Source organism: Aulonocara stuartgranti (genome assembly GCF_965226115.1).
Source record: "Aulonocara stuartgranti genome assembly, chromosome: 4".
Lineage (NCBI taxonomy): Eukaryota > Metazoa > Chordata > Actinopteri > Cichliformes > Cichlidae > Aulonocara > Aulonocara stuartgranti.
Window position 1 is genome coordinate 35,880,837 of NC_138942.1, and position 15,590 is coordinate 35,896,426.

The window sequence follows — 15,590 nt, forward strand, 5'->3', positions numbered from 1 at the left end:
CAAACCCCGCCGCCAGTAAAGCCTGAGCTTTACCCAAATACCTCCTCTTCTCCCTCTCCTTCTCCGTGGTCTAGAGGAACCGCCGAAAGTGCCTAGCGAGGCTCCAGCTGATGGAGGCGGGTGGAAAATACCGGCGGAGGACGAAGAGACATTGTGAGGCACCATAGAGGATTGGATGGATAGCAAAGCCAGACGATCATACACCAAGGCAGCCAATACATCGTTAAAACTAAGTGAGAACAGCAGAGCAGAAAAAAATAACACAAAAGTAGCAGAGCGCGACAAACTGCACCCGGCAGCGGCAGAGCCAAACACAGGCGCCATCATACCTTTCTTTTCAAAAGGCCAGCAAGGGTTAACGGCTATAGTTGCATAAAAACTGTATGTCCTGTAGTGTTACATGGGTAATCTGCTGTCACCTCTGGAAACACACAAGGCATTAACCAATGAGCGGGTGGTTTCATGGCTGGATCCACCCCTCACTGCCATATCCAGGTTGGAAACAAGCAGTCGGTGATTTCACATTGGCCTCATCCATCTTTTATGTTGTCTGTGGTTATGCCTATGGGTTTAGCTTTTGCCACTGTATTGGTCTGAATGTGATATAACTCAGTGCACTCAATTTTTTTAGGACAATTACTCAGCTTGCCGTACACCTGTAGACCTGAGGGTTAAACTGGGACTGGGGAAAGGGGGGAACCTTTGTAGCTGTTCAGTGGCAGGAAATGACTAATCAGCTGACCCGTGCTGGTTCTGAGGTTTAATGCTCTTTGTGGATTTTACCAGCTGCATTCTAAAATATATGTGGAGATGTTACGTGAACCATCATGGCTGCTTTCCAACTCCTGGCCAATGTGACCTTTGTACAACTACAATTCCAAAAAAGTTGGGATGTGGTGTAAAAACATTTTATTCAGAATAGAACATAGAGAAAGCATCAAATGTTTCAGCTGAAACATTTTACTGCAGTCCTGAGCAAAACTTTAAGACCACTTGAAAAACGGCAAAAAATCCTATTTTGCATGTTTGGATCTTAACAAGGTTCCAAGTAGAGCTTCAACGTGCAACAAGGAGGAATGGGAGTGACACAAAACATTTTTGGATCATGCAATTTATTGAAAACAACACTTAAACTGAAACAGGCTGTTTCACAGCTGATCAAAAGTTTAGGTCCACATGCCTTAAGGCCAAATCTGTGTTAAAATGTGGATTCATCATTTTCTGTCAGGTAGTCTCACTGTCATGACGTTCTGATGGCAAAGGCAAAAAACGTTCCCTTTTGAATGTGGTCGGGTTGTTGAACTGCATGAGCAGGGTCTCTGACAGCGCGCCATCGCTGCTGAGGTGGGGACGCAGTAAGACAGTCATTTGGAATTTCTTAAATGATCCTGAGGGTTATGGAACAAAATAGTCAAGTGGAAGACCCAAAACAACTTCACCAGCACAGAGCCGAAGGATCCAACTGGCTGTCAAGACACTGGAAGATCCTCGACCCAATTTAAGGCCATTACTGGTGCCGACTGCAGCCCCATAACCATCAGACGGCATCTCAGACTGAAGGGCTTCCAAAACAAGAAAGGTCTTCAAAGGCCTCGTGTCCTTGGATGCCACAGAACTGACTGTTTGGACTTTGAGCGCCAAACATGGGACATTGAAAGGTGGAAGAAAGTTTTATTCGCTGATGAGAACACATTTAACCTTGATGGTCCTGTTGGTTTCCAACGTTACCGGCATGACAAGCAGATCCCACCCGAGGTGTTCTCTACGCTCCACAGTGGAGGGGGGACCATAATGGCCTGGGGTGCTTTTTCCTTCAGTGGAGCTTCAGGAGGTGCAGGGGCATCAAACAGCTGCTGGCTGTGTCCAGATGTTGCAGAGAGCGTCCCTCATGACTGAGGGCCCTCGTCTGTGTGGTAACCACTGGGTTTATCAACAGGACAATGCTACAGTACACAATGCTGCAGGACAAAAGACTTCTTCTAGGACAATAACATCACCCTGTTGGACCATCCTGTGTGTTCCCCTGATCCAAATCCAACTGAGAACCTTTGGGGATGGGAAGTTTACAAAAACGGACAACAGATCCAGGCAGTAGATGCCTTCATGCGGCCGTCTTCACCACTTGGAGAAATGTTCCCTCTCACCTCATGGAAACACTTGCATCAAGCATGCCACAACGAATTTTTGAAGTGATCAACAATCACTGTGGAGCGACTCATTACTGAGTTCATGTTTGCAACATTGATTTCTGTTTTGGTGGGTTTACAGGTTTTTTGGAGGTGTGGTCCTAAACTTTGATCAGCTGTAAAACAGCCTGTTTCAGTTTAAGCATTGTTTGCATGCTCAAAAAAATGTTTTGTGTCACTCCCATTCCTTCTTGTTGCATGTTGAAGCTCGACTTGGTACCTCGTTAAGATCCAAACATGCAAAATAGGATTTTTTGCCATTTTTCAAGTGGTCTTACAGTTTTGTTCAGGACTGTATTTCATGAAAATGGCATCAACATCTTTCAAAACAATTGGGTCAGGGCAACAAAAACCTGGAAAAGTAAGTGGTGCTCAAAAGAAACAGCTGGAGTAACATTTAGCAGCTAATCAGGTTAACTAGTAAGTAACACAACTGGGTATGAAAAGACTGTCGTGGAGAGGCTGATGAAAAAACTGCCAACAAACTGTGGTGCAGTTTCACAATTTTTTTCATTTTCTTTTTTTCATTTGTTTGTGTGATCTTTGGTCCTTCAAGCAGCACTGCATTAACAACAGACACGATTGTGTGGTGGAAATCGATGCATGGGCTCAGGAACACTTCCTGTGCTGTCCACACATGCAGGTTAAAGCTCCACCCTGCAAAGAAGAAGCCATATGTGAACATGATCAGTGATTCTCTGGACCAAAGCTCATTTAAAATGGACTGTAGCAAAGTGGAAACCCGCTCTCTGGTCCAAGGAATACAAATACAAATTAGCATTTCCAGTAGGAGAAACGTTTCGTCACTCATCCAAGTGCAGGTTTCCCCAACCTTATAAACAGTACATTTGCCTAAAAACTGAAACTAGCACCACTGAACAACGGGCTGTGAGCTCAGTTTCTTCATCATTAATATGCAAATTGTCATGACCATTAATCAAAGACAGCCCAAAGCAGTAAAATGAATCCAAACCACAAAAATACAAAAATCAACAGTGAATCCCGCTGTTCTAGTGTGAGACTGTATATCCATCCTTAACAGATGATTTTGAAAGGTCCAGCTCCATCCTGAACGTTGCATCTTTGTGTTATCAGCCAGTGTTTCTTTCGAAGTTCAGCCTCATTGTTGTTACTGACAGCAGTGGCGAACCCTCTGCAGCTAAAATATTGATAGTCCTTTTTGTCATTTGGGTGTAGACAGGAAGGGAACTGCAAACTAAAATAAAGTGCTAAAAAGACATCATTCCAGATACCAAAAAAGTGACATTTATGGTTTGTTCATTTGCAGTATTCTGCATTGTCTTTAGTAGTGTCTAATGAGGGAAGCAAAGGGATGCTTTGCAAGTGTTAGATGAGGATTAGTAAAGAGGGAAAAGGGGAAAGCTGCAGTGTGCAGTCCTCTTGTGCAGCATTATTGCATAAGACGAACAACATGTGTGCCAGCCCTATCTCTCAGAGAATTGCTCACTGTGTGAGATCTTACCAAGATGCTTTGGAGTTACCCAATGCTGCCGTCTCATTTCTGCTTCCTCTGCTACTGTCACAGCTGTATTTGGTCTTGTCTTCAAACAGCAGTGTGAGGAAAGAATTCTTTTGTGTTCATAATTTGAGAAAGATTTTTGACAGTACCATGAATAGAAGACTAATTTTCACAATGAAGTATCTGCAGCACACACTGAAGACACACTCCTTGCCTTGTGTGTGGTGACAAAGTCTCAGGCCTAGACAGGAGAAGCTATCTGAGGTTAAGTTCCCAATACTATAGTTCTCCTATGTGATGGATGGATTCTGACTGTGTAGCAGTGCAGCCTGTGAAAAAAATAGTTAGATTTGGGTTTTTTTTCCTATTTCGTCATCTTTTTCTCCCTCACTCTCTTTCCTTTCCCTGCTTCCTGCTTCCTTTTTATCCACTGACCTCTAACAGGACACTAATGGGTCCATACGGAGTTGACCGGGCTGTTCATTCCATGGAGTTTACAGACTGTGAGAATGGCCTAGGTAAGTCTTTTCATACTTCTGTCCCCACACACCTCAACACTCGACTACTCTCCTTTGTGTTTGCAGAGGTCACATGTGTTGCTGCTTGTAGATGTTGCTCTGGCTCTTTAACTTCAATAAGATGCTCAACTTAAGTTCTTTCATTTTTTTCACTCGCACTTGTCTGACTGCTTACACAGCTCACGTCTGACTTAGGATCCGCATTCAAATAGTGATTACTTAAAAAGTAGCCAGTACTGTACTGTAACATATTTAGTAAAAAAATGTCCATGAAATGACGTTGACTTTAGTGATCCATTAGTTTGTGGACAAAGCACAGTTTCCATAAGACATTAAAGGAGAAGAACGATTTTGGAAGTTCCACATATGGCAAACAAAAACTTACCAACACCTACAGTAAGACCGCGCCATAGAAAACAGAATCAGCTTCACCCCGCCTCACCACCACATACAACCAGGGTTTGTACATCAAAATATGGATGTGCCATGGGCTCCCCAGTGTCAGCCATTGCAGCCAGCCTTTATAAGGAGGAGGTGGAAAGTAAAGCTTTTGGTTCTTTCAAAGGAACAGCCCCTAAAGACTGGCACAGATATGTGGATGACATCTGGGTCAAAATCAAAACCCAAGAAGTAGAAGAATAATAGTTTGCCATTTCTGGACTGTGCTGTATGCATTGAGGAAGATGGAAACCTCAACACTGAAGCCCACACACACAGACTAGTACCTACTCTTTGACTCCAAACATCCTGTGGAACACAAATTTGGAGTAATCAGGACCCTGCAACACCAGAGAGAAGAGAAAGAAAAGGAACACGCATGGATAGAAAGTTCTTAAAACATGTGGTTATCCCAACAGGACCTTCGTCAAATCAGCAAAGATGCATAGGAAAGAAGGTCAGCTGCGTAGAAACTGAACGACAAACGGAAAAACATTGTCATCCCTTGTGTAGCAGGTTTATCAGAGGAGAAGCTTCTCCAAGCACGACATCCACTTCAGGCTCGGCCACACACTCGGACAAAAACTTGTCCTCGTGAATAAAGCTCGTGCTTTCTGCAGGTGTGTCAACATAACCTGAGTTCTGAGAGAAACTGTTCCCCTCACAGGACGTAGTGGTCTGACACTTTATACCCAATAGTTGACCAAACACATACAAGCTGAGATGAAGCCATGGATTTAATAAAAAAACAACATTTTGGACCCAACAGAATTCAGTTCTTTACACCAAGTCTGAATCATCTACATAGCCTTATTCAACCATCCTCCACTAACCACTGGCGATGGAGCATGATAATGAGTAGATTAAATAATATTAGTCTGCGTTTTAAAGGGATTTGCAGAGTAGGTATCATGCTACAGATCACTGTGTTTGCCAAGCAGGGGAAGTAGGTCAAAGCCATAACCTACTTAACTGAGTGGGGTTAAGAATACAGGAGCTGCTGTTGTTTTTATCCTCCACTTCCACTGTCTACTATGCACTATCACTGTGCTGCTGCAACTTGTGCCTAAGCAAGAAAAAACAACTCATGTCCATGAATGCAACTACTGTCAAGCTGCCAAACATCACAGTGAAGCAAAACTGCTTTATATAGATATATTTATGTCCATATTTATACGTCCACACATATATATTCATGAGGTTGTGTAAATCTCCTCAGAACAGAACTGTATTACTCTATTATTGCTGACATGTCCAAGATGATGTCTTACATGATTTGATGTTTAGTAACGTTTGCAGAAGCTGATGGCATAAAGAACGTGTGCACTGCTGAGGCAACTTGTGATTTGGCAGTATATAAATAAAACTGAATATGTTTAAGTTCTGAACATACAGTTTGTAATTATTCTTGAAATGTAACATTTAAAGCAGTAATAAATATTAAATAACAGAATTCAGAGAGTCAGAGTACATAGGGCAGCTCTGTTTTCTCATTTATTTTGACAAATAAAAGAAATGCACACAATTTGTGTGCATTTTATATGCTTTTGTAAAGTGCGTACATGTATGTTATGCAATATATATTTGGCTAGGAAAATGAGAAATGGGTCCAGTGATTTACTGAGAATTTGAAAGTGAATATTTGGTGTGAACACCTTTATTGTTCTTCACTGCCTGAACTCTCTCAGGCAGCTGACAGACTGAGCATGACTCTGACTCTGTCATTTCTTTAAGTGTTCCTCAGGAATGGTTCTCCAGGCTTCTTGATGGATAGTCAAAGCTCTTCTTTGGATGTTCTCTTAAGATGACCCTCACTGCTTCAATAATGTTGAGGTCCGGGCTTTGAGGAGTCCAGTCCATAACCATCGGTCATGAACTGGCCACTGTGAGGGTTTTATTTTCTATCCAGTTATGCTTTTGGCATAACAGTGATTTTAAGTAATTGGTTGTGCTGTATTTATACATATGTGTCAGTGTCAAAGGTTTTTTGACTTACTGGAAAGCCAAAAAGTCTGAAGAATGAAGATGCGTAAAAGCCAACCTGTGTATCAATATGTGCACGCAGGTGAGAAGCAAAGCAACTAATTCCCATCCAACCTGAGCACATTGCAGGTGAATACAGTGTTCTGATACATATATTAAAGTCTTAAGGCTTCCTTAGTGCACACATGTAGCTTTCAGCAGGGAGAAGGGCTGCTGTACACACTGTAGCATACAATCGCATATGGAGGACAGCACTTTTGAATCTCTCTGTTAGCGCAGCTGAAAGCAGCACAGCATCAGCCTGTGGGCAGGGGACGGTGTTTGCAGTGAAAATCGTGTCCGTCACAGTTCATTTTGTTGGCATGTTGGCAGTATCTGCAGCTTGTGCTTTAAAGAAGACGGTTTTCAAAACTCACTCTCCCTACTCAACAGACATTTTATATTTCATGTTCTTGTGTTATCTGGGGAATAAGAAACCATTTTAAGAACCTCTTGTAATCACACTGAATAACCCCACATTTTATTTAGATCTGGGACATTCAGTTCTTGTGTAAGAAATATGCCCTTGACTCATTGTGAATGGGAAGTAATGATTCGGAAAGTAAATGCAAAGCTGAATAAGAACAAGGGATGCAAGTCTTTCATATTTGCTCCAGCTGCATGTTTTTCTTATCTGATGATAGATGAGGGGAGGAGACTGCTTTGAGGCTTAAAAGAACAAGAAACTGTTTTCCTCAGAGAAGAGTATAAAAGGATGGGAGGACTGAGACAAGGAACTTTAAAACCCCACTGTTCCACCAGGCGATAATTAACTTGAGCCCTTCACTCCAGACCCAATTAGTTGTAACACTCTGTGTTGGCTCCAGCAGGCCAGTGGAAGCCTTAAGCTAAAGAAGGCCTGATTTCAGCGTTAACTCTACTATATTCTCTGTGGAGTGCAGTGATGAAAGATCCACGTGCAGGAATCAGATGGGCTGTTGGAGCTGTAGAAGCTGTGTGTGTAAAGTGTGCATAAAACACATGAACGTGGAATCATTTTGTCCACTGATTCAGTTATAGTTACTGTTGCTTAAATTATTTACATTTAATTGGTAGTGATAAGATTATTACAATTATTATTATTCGTTTTCTATCCACATTGGAGTTTTGCTCCTTTGCATCATGCCGAAGCTGGAAACCTGGGTCCTCTGTAGCCAGTTAGAAAGATTACACAAGTTACCCTCTGAAGGTCTACTAGAAGCAGCACTTGAATGCAGCACTATAGACAATCCCTACTGCAACCATCACTGAGACTAATCAGCTGATCTGATCAGTATGATTCACGCCTACTGGCTGAAGAAGCTGACTGAACTCAATGAGGCTGCTAAAGGATGAAACGCACCCAGAATGGCTAACAGAAGGCCGGAAGGTCCTGATCCCCAAGGATCCCCAGAAGGGACTGGTCCTATCCAAATACCAGCCAATAACCTGCCTCGGTACCACATAGAAGCTCCTGTCAGGCATCATAGCAGCTAAGATAAACAGGCACATGGCTTGACACATGAGCAAGAATACCAGAGGAGAAACACTGGCTTCTGGTAGACATAGCAGTCACCTGAGACTGATTACCAGAAGGCCTATGACTCGATGCTCTACACATGGATCCTAGAACTATATAAGATCAACGGGACCCTAAAAGCCTTCATCAGAAACTCAATGGGGATGTGGTGTACAACACTAGAGGCCAACTTCAACCCAATAGCACAAGTCACCATCCATCATTTAGACTGGAGAAGTGTAGTCTGATGGTAACAAGAGAAGGAAGGTAGTCAGAGGGGACCATGCTACCAGAAGGCAACATGTAGACACTGAGGACAGCTACAAGTACCTGGGGATCCCACAGGCAAATGGGAAAGACTAGGAAAGCTGCAACCACCAAGTACCTGCAGAGGGTCAGGCAAGTCCTGAGGAGTCAGCTGAATGGTCAGAACAAGATCTAGGCTGTCAACACCTACAACCTGTTGGCGATCAGGTACCCTGCTGGGATAATAAGGTGACCAAACGAGGAGATAGAAGCCACTGACAATAAGACAGGGAAGCTCCTTACCGGGCATGGAGGGCTTCACCCCAAGTCCAGCATCCTGAGACGCTAAGTGGAAGGAAGGAGGCCCGGGACTACTGAATGTCAGAACCACAGTCCAGGATGAGACAACGAACATCCACGAGTACATCAGGAAGATGACTATAACTGACCGCATGCTTAGTGAATACCTCAGTGCCGAGTATAGCCTGGAAGTCCTAAGGTCAAAATGGGAGACGCACCCTAGGGCGGTCAAGAATGACTGAGCTAAGATCCTGTGGGACTTCTAGATACACATGGACAAACTGGTGATGGCAAACGAACCAGACATAGTAGTGGTGGACAACCAGAGATGGCCGCAGTAATAGATGTAGCTATTAGAGATGGACTGATACCGATACGTAATATCGGATCAGTCCATCTCTAGTAGCTATACCAGCAATGTCAGGAAGAAGGAACACAAGAAGCTGGAGAAGTACCACCGGCTGAGAGAAGAACTCGAAAAATGTGGAAGGTGAAGCTAACAGTGGTTCCAGTGGTAACTGGAGCAGTGACTCCCAAGCGAGGCAAGTGGCTCCAGCAGATCCCAGGAACAACATTGGAGATCTCTGTCCAGAAGGATGCTGTCCTAGGAACAGTAAAATACTGAGCAGGACCCTCAAGCTCACAGGCCCACAGGGGCATTTCTTCTGTTTGGAATTGAATTGCTTCTTACTGTGGAAATGGTGTGGAACAGTGACATAGTGGTGGAGTGGTGATTTAGTGTACGGGGGAAAGTGCATTAAAGTAAGAGTGCTTTACATAAAGCTTGATCTGGTCATAAAGACTTTCTTCTATGCTTAGTGGTTGCAGTGGCACAGGTTTCAGAGACAGGAAAACACAGTCTAAATGCACACAGTCCAACCAGCTCGTTTTGTTTCAGAAATTCAATTAAGTTTTATTTATATAATGCCAAATCATAAGAGCAGTCACCTCAAGGGTAAAGACAATAATGCAGAGGGAAGCCCGTCAGTCAAATGAACCCCTTTGAGCTGTAAGAAATGTAACCAGGTCATAGATGGAAGAAATCTGACAACAGTGTGCCAGGAGACATGAACCTCTGTCTGTTGTGCTTGAGCAGGTTTTTGCAGGACTGTCATTAACCTGGAAATCAGAGTGTTCCCTATGATGCATTGTTTCCAGGCAGTGACTCCACTGTCATCATTTTTTACAAGGCACAAAGTGGCTGGAGGGCAAAAAATCATTAAAGAAACACTGGAAAACCCATTAAAGTACTCTTTTTCTATCTCTCTCTCTACAGGAATTAAAGTGATAGGTGGAGTGAAGGAGCTAACAGGAGAGGAGTTTGGAGTCTACGTCAAACGGATTTTACCAGGTGGCCTTGCTTCAACTGATGGTAAGACTTGAAATCCAGAAACCTTTGGTCAGACTGTGCTAGAACAGCACAGTCTGAATTTAGACTAGTTACTTTGACCCCCAACACAGAAGATAATATTTCTAGAACAAAGGCAGTAAAAGTTTCGACTTCCGCCTCTGAATTGGGGCGATAAGAAAAAGAGAAAATACTTGTGGGACTATAAATGTTCAGTCATTCTCCAACATCTCTGTTGGAGAATGACTGAACATTTATAGGCTCTATGTGAAGCAGTATTACTGAATGGGTAATTCCTGAATATTTCCCAGAAAGTTCAAAAGAGGTGAAGAGGACCAAGTTGGCTTGGCCTATAGAAAAGCCACATAACAGTACAGCAGTTATTTGTGGACATTTCCATTGTCTCCTCCGATATTTCACAGCAACACCTTGAACATGTCTGTTGAGACCAAGCATGCAGTCTGCAGCAGTGCTGGTGTTATTTTAAATGCACAAATCCTTTGTTTGTGCCTTTACTACATAATGTAGAAATTTAGCGAGCCCTTGTGCTAAATTTTCCCATTCATGAAGATCATGTGAATGACTCCAAAAGCCAAAGAATAGAAATGAACGTTGACAGTGGCCTGACTGAAGACCTTTGCAGTGAGAACAAGTATTTTTGGAGCATATCTCCTGTGAGTATTAAAACATGAATAATATACACCACAAGATTGTCTTGGCCTACTTTTTGTGTATCGCACCATGAATGATGGATATAGGGCAAAGAGAGAAGTGTCTGTAAAAATTGTTGTTTGTTTCTTACAGCTTGTCCAGAACACCACATATGCTTGACTTTAGTTAGGCCACATTCTTCTTCAGTTGCTGGTATACAGATCAAAGGGTTTTGCTGTATTGTCGCAGTGCTGGTCTCTTCCTGACCCACCAGTCTGACATTTAAACTGCAGTCAGAAGAGCTGAGCTCACAGTTCACATCCCCGACTCCTCACTAAGATTTTCATGTCAATTCCAAGTGAGTTCACACTAAAATGTGCAAGATGTTGCTGTTTAACTCATAACTGAGTCTCATGTTGGTTTAAAGCTGAGGTACGCAGCATGTTTGGTGTCACTAGAGGGAAAAAAATCCATCATAACCATTCAGCATGTCTGTCAGACATCTAACTCAGTGAACACAGTCTTTGAAGTGGCCAGATAAATGTTACCATGAGCAGGTTCAGACTACGGCACACAATGTGCAGAATCAAAGTCCTCAGCATCAAACGGATGGTCTTTAATCCCAGTGGAACTCTCTACAGTCTTCTTGTTCTCATTTACTGTACAAGGATATTTGGCCTGCAGACTAGGGTGGAGCCACGGATCAAACCACTAAGTAGATGTAGATGACTTGCTCTACCTCCTGAGCTACAGCCACCCCCCATGGCTGGATGGACTTCATATCATAAATCCCTTTTTCTGTAAGACACATTCATGGGTCCTATAGGATATAAGGCAAAAAGAGAGTTCATTTAGTTCCAGCGAATTTGAAAGGGACTATTTGGGAATATTTCTTCTTCAGCCCAGCCTAAACTCTCTGAGGCAGCTTTCTGTCATTTCTTTCAGTAGTCTTCAAGAATCGTTCCCCAGGCTTCTTGAAGGACATTCAAAGCTCTTCTTTGGATGTTTTTGCCTTTTGGTCTGTTCTCTGTCAAGATAATCTCACACTGCTTCAGTAATGTGTGGGCTTTGGGGAGGCCAATCCATGACCGAAACAAAACTTTGAAAGAAGCTCGTATAATGGAACAAGGACTCACTCTGAGAGTGAAAACCTCAGCCAAGCAGCTCACTTTCTGGGTAATATTTCATTTGAAGTGAACAATGTTGTATTTTGTTTTCTATGTTCTTTTTAAACTTACTCTAAGACGTTTGCAGAAGAGTAAAAATCAGATAACTCTAGCAAAACGGAGGTTTTCTTCGATTACACAAACGTGATACAGTAATGGATAATTGTTATTGATTTAGAAATAACTGAGCATGAATAACTTGAGCTTATTATATAATATTATATTGCATTATATATAACTAACCTGGCAGCTCATTCTCTTGACAACACTTTCTTTAAAGATATAACACGTTTTGGGGTCAACCCGAAAGAAAGAAACATCCAAAATGAACCACTGCTGTCCAGCTGACAGCTCCCCTCTGCACTTGCATGTAATCTGTGTTTAACCTTTCACAGGAAACCTGATGCCAGGGGACCAGATCTTGGAAGTGAATGGGGACAGCCTAGTAGGTGTCACAAGTGAAAGGTAATCTGCTAAAGTCACTGCTCTCATGTTAACAGTAGTGATGCTGGAAGACAATCTGTGTAAATGTGTTTGCATGTGTTTCACAGAGCTGTGGATATCTTGAGAGCAGCCTCTGCAACCAATCACATGCGACTTCTTGTAGCCAGAGATGAGGAAGCAAAGTAAGCAGAAGTCTGTCTACAGTCCTGTGTGTTAATGCCACTGTTTCTCTGCAGACTATAAAAATGAGCTTGTGTGTGGTAGTCAAAATCATTTTTTTTGCCCTAAACAGCAGTAATGCCCCCTAAATGCTGTTCAAAAAGGAGTACTGTCTTGGTTTACTGTAGGTCCTGCTTTTGTAGAGGGCCCAAAGGTTCTGTGAGTGATGTCAGGGAGCCAGGCTATTAAATGATCAGTTCTCAGGCCTTGCTGTCTAGTCGAGCAGTGGAGTATTTGGATGCATTTCATGATGCCTACAGAAAGACCATGAACTTGCACCTGTACAACTGTTTAAAGGGAATCAAACTCCCAGCAGGTTTGAGAGTTGATTATTAAATCCTTCCTTAAGCCACAAAGTTTCGTTTCTGTAGTGCTGGCAATGCAGAGCAAGTGCCTGTGGTTTGTGGCTGGATTAGTGATGCAGCCACAGGCCAATGTATCTGGTCCATCAAGAATCCCTTTTTTATACTGTCAACAAACAAAAAATCCACTTTGTGGACAGGGGTGGTAAATGGTAAAATGGCCTGTATTTATATAGCGCTTTACTAGTCCCTCAGGACCCCAAAGCACTTTACACATCCGGTCATCCACCCATTCACACACACATTCACACACTGGTGATGGCAGCTACATTGTAGCCACAGCTGCCCTGGGGCGCACTGACAGAGGCGAGGCTGCCGGACACTGGCGCCACCGGGCCCTCTGACCACCACCAGTAGGCAACGGGTGAAGTGTCTTGCCCAAGGACACAACGACAGAGACTGTCCGAGCCGGGGCTCGAACCGGCAACCTTCCGATTACAAGGCGAACTCCCAACTCTTGAGCCACGATCGCCCCGGGTGTCACTAGGGGTGGGTTTAAAAAATCAATTTCCCTGATTTCATTTTGAATAATGCATTCATTAAATCCTGAATCGATTTTTAAATATTTATGTATTTTACCAGAAATGCCAGAATCTCAGGTTAAAGCTCACAAAACTGTTTCAACAATCACCAAACAGCTAAAACAGTAAATGAGAGCAGGTAAACAAGTTCCCTTCAAAAATGTAAACACAGAGCGTGGAGCCCCCCCGTTCTACTCACAGATTCTGATGCTGCAGGTGTTGGGTCTGTGTTTCCACAAGCCCCGCTAGTTTAGAAACGTATTCTCGTTAACGACAAAAACAAGACGAACATCTTTTACTTGCTAGCAAGGGAGGCCCCGGCCGGTGTCTCAGAAAGCTCTCTGAATCCTACCGTAGACTGACCCCAACAACGGCCTCCTCTTGCTGCCTTTTATTGGCATGACAGTTACAATACAACACAAGCACCTCCCACCTAAAACCCCCAAATGGTTCTAAGACAAGGCACCGTGTGTGTGTGTGTGTGTGTGTGTGTGTATTTGAGTGAGTGTGTGAGAATGTGTGTCTCTCTGTGTGAGTGACTTCCAACTGTTTCTTTCTTTTTTTTTCTTTTTTATTAAGGATGAAGTTTTTATCCACGTTTTTATTTTATTCTTTTTTTTAGTGAAAAAGGGCACTTAAAAAGAGAAGAAGAGAAAACAAGCAAAAAAAAACAGAGCAACATACTAAACACAACACCATCACGTTAATCTAGCTAAGTGTAAACAGCAGTAAATACTAAATACTGAATGTTGTTGATAGAGGTGTAGTTTATGTCTATGAACAGTGAACACCCGTGTGCACACTTGTGTGGATCAGCGCGCTTGTATTCAAAAGGTTTCCCCATGTAATGGTCTGCTAGAGCAGACTCTGTATTCCTCGTCCACACGTAAATGCAAAAAGGGAGTTTTAAAAAAAATCTCAGTTTTCGGTGATTCGAAACGTCGTTTATGTGGACGAAACAGCTGCGTTTTCAAAAATACCCATGTAGGTGTGGACGTAGCGTAAAAGAGTTAGTAGTTTATTTTCTTACTACCTGTAATTTATTGCAGATTACTTGTATTTGCTTAATTGTTTACTAAATGTTTGAGGTGTGAAATAAACCGCAATGGAGCAAAATATGGTTGTGTGTGGTTGGAGGATGTGCGCGTGCGTGTGCTTGCACGCGGGGGGGGCGGGCGCGAACATTTTTCTTGTAAAACAAAGGGGGGCCCAGCAAAAAAAAGTTTGGGAACCACTGTGCTAGAGGATGTAGAGAGCCATAGCCCCGTCCCCCAGGGCATGAAGCAGGCATGGAGGCAATCCAGCCTCCAGACATCCAGATGCCCCAGAGTGCGAGAGCCCAAGGGGGACCACCGGAGGGGCATCTGTGCCACCCTCCTGGGAAGAGCTGAGGAGAGCCCCAGATGAGGGGTCACCCAGTAGCCACGGAGCAGAAGCCAGAGGGGGCTGCAGTGGCGTGCCCGCCGGCCCTGCCGGCAGCCAGCTGTGCCAGAGTGAACCGAGCCGCAGGCCCGGAGGCCCGAGGGCCCCCTTTGCCCCAGGAAGAGGCCTGACCGACCAACAGGCACCAGGCCCCACCAAGTAGTCACTGGGAGTGAGCTGGTACATACCTGAGCGCCCAGCCCCGGACACCAAGAACCACCAACGTACCGACCCCTGAGGGCATCAGTTACCGGCAGGGAGTTTGGTGAGGGGAGATAGGCCTTGGAGGGCCTGGGAGTTCCCAGAGAGGTGGAGTCTAAGACCCGACCTGACATATAGACACAGACAAACCGGCACACACAGACACAAACATGCATTACCACCCTCATGCACACATATACAAATACTCAGCATTCACTCAACGTAGGGATAGACATACATGGACACTGTACACACAATCACACTCCCCAAACAAACTCTATACCCCAGGTCCAGGTACCCTCACCCCTGGAGGGGGAAACGGCACCTAGACCCAGGAGATGTTACCCTTTCCCCCGGGGTGAAGGCAAGCAGACCGCCCCAGGCTCCACAGCAGCAGGGAGGCCCCGCATCCCAGATCCCAATCGGACGGCCAACACCTTCTCCCAGCCCCCCCCCCCGCCCAGATGGCCAGCAGAGAACAGGGGTGTGTGAAGACCCCATACCTCCCCCCTCTCGCTCAAGGTGGATTTAAAACACGGGAGAGCATGGTGCTGCTGCCAGAGAGCAG

The 15,590-nt window shown here is 44.0% G+C and overlaps 1 protein-coding gene across 9 annotated transcripts in view; it reads left to right on the forward strand.

The window, feature by feature from the left end:
* Positions 1 to 15,590, forward strand: part of LOC309704955 (syntaxin-binding protein 4) — a 60,400-nt gene that overhangs the window by 4,812 nt on the left and 39,998 nt on the right. For 8 of the 9 annotated variants that reach the window (XM_082530479.1, XM_082530484.1, XM_082530487.1 and 5 more), the window contains 4 exons: positions 4,111 to 4,184; positions 9,965 to 10,060; positions 12,249 to 12,318; positions 12,405 to 12,479. In XM_082530479.1, the coding sequence (XP_082386605.1) occupies positions 4,111 to 4,184; positions 9,965 to 10,060; positions 12,249 to 12,318; positions 12,405 to 12,479 (315 nt within the window). The remainder of the gene's footprint in view (positions 1 to 4,110; positions 4,185 to 9,964; positions 10,061 to 12,248; positions 12,319 to 12,404; positions 12,480 to 15,590) is intronic. The other variant, XM_082530488.1, reaches the window with a different exon arrangement.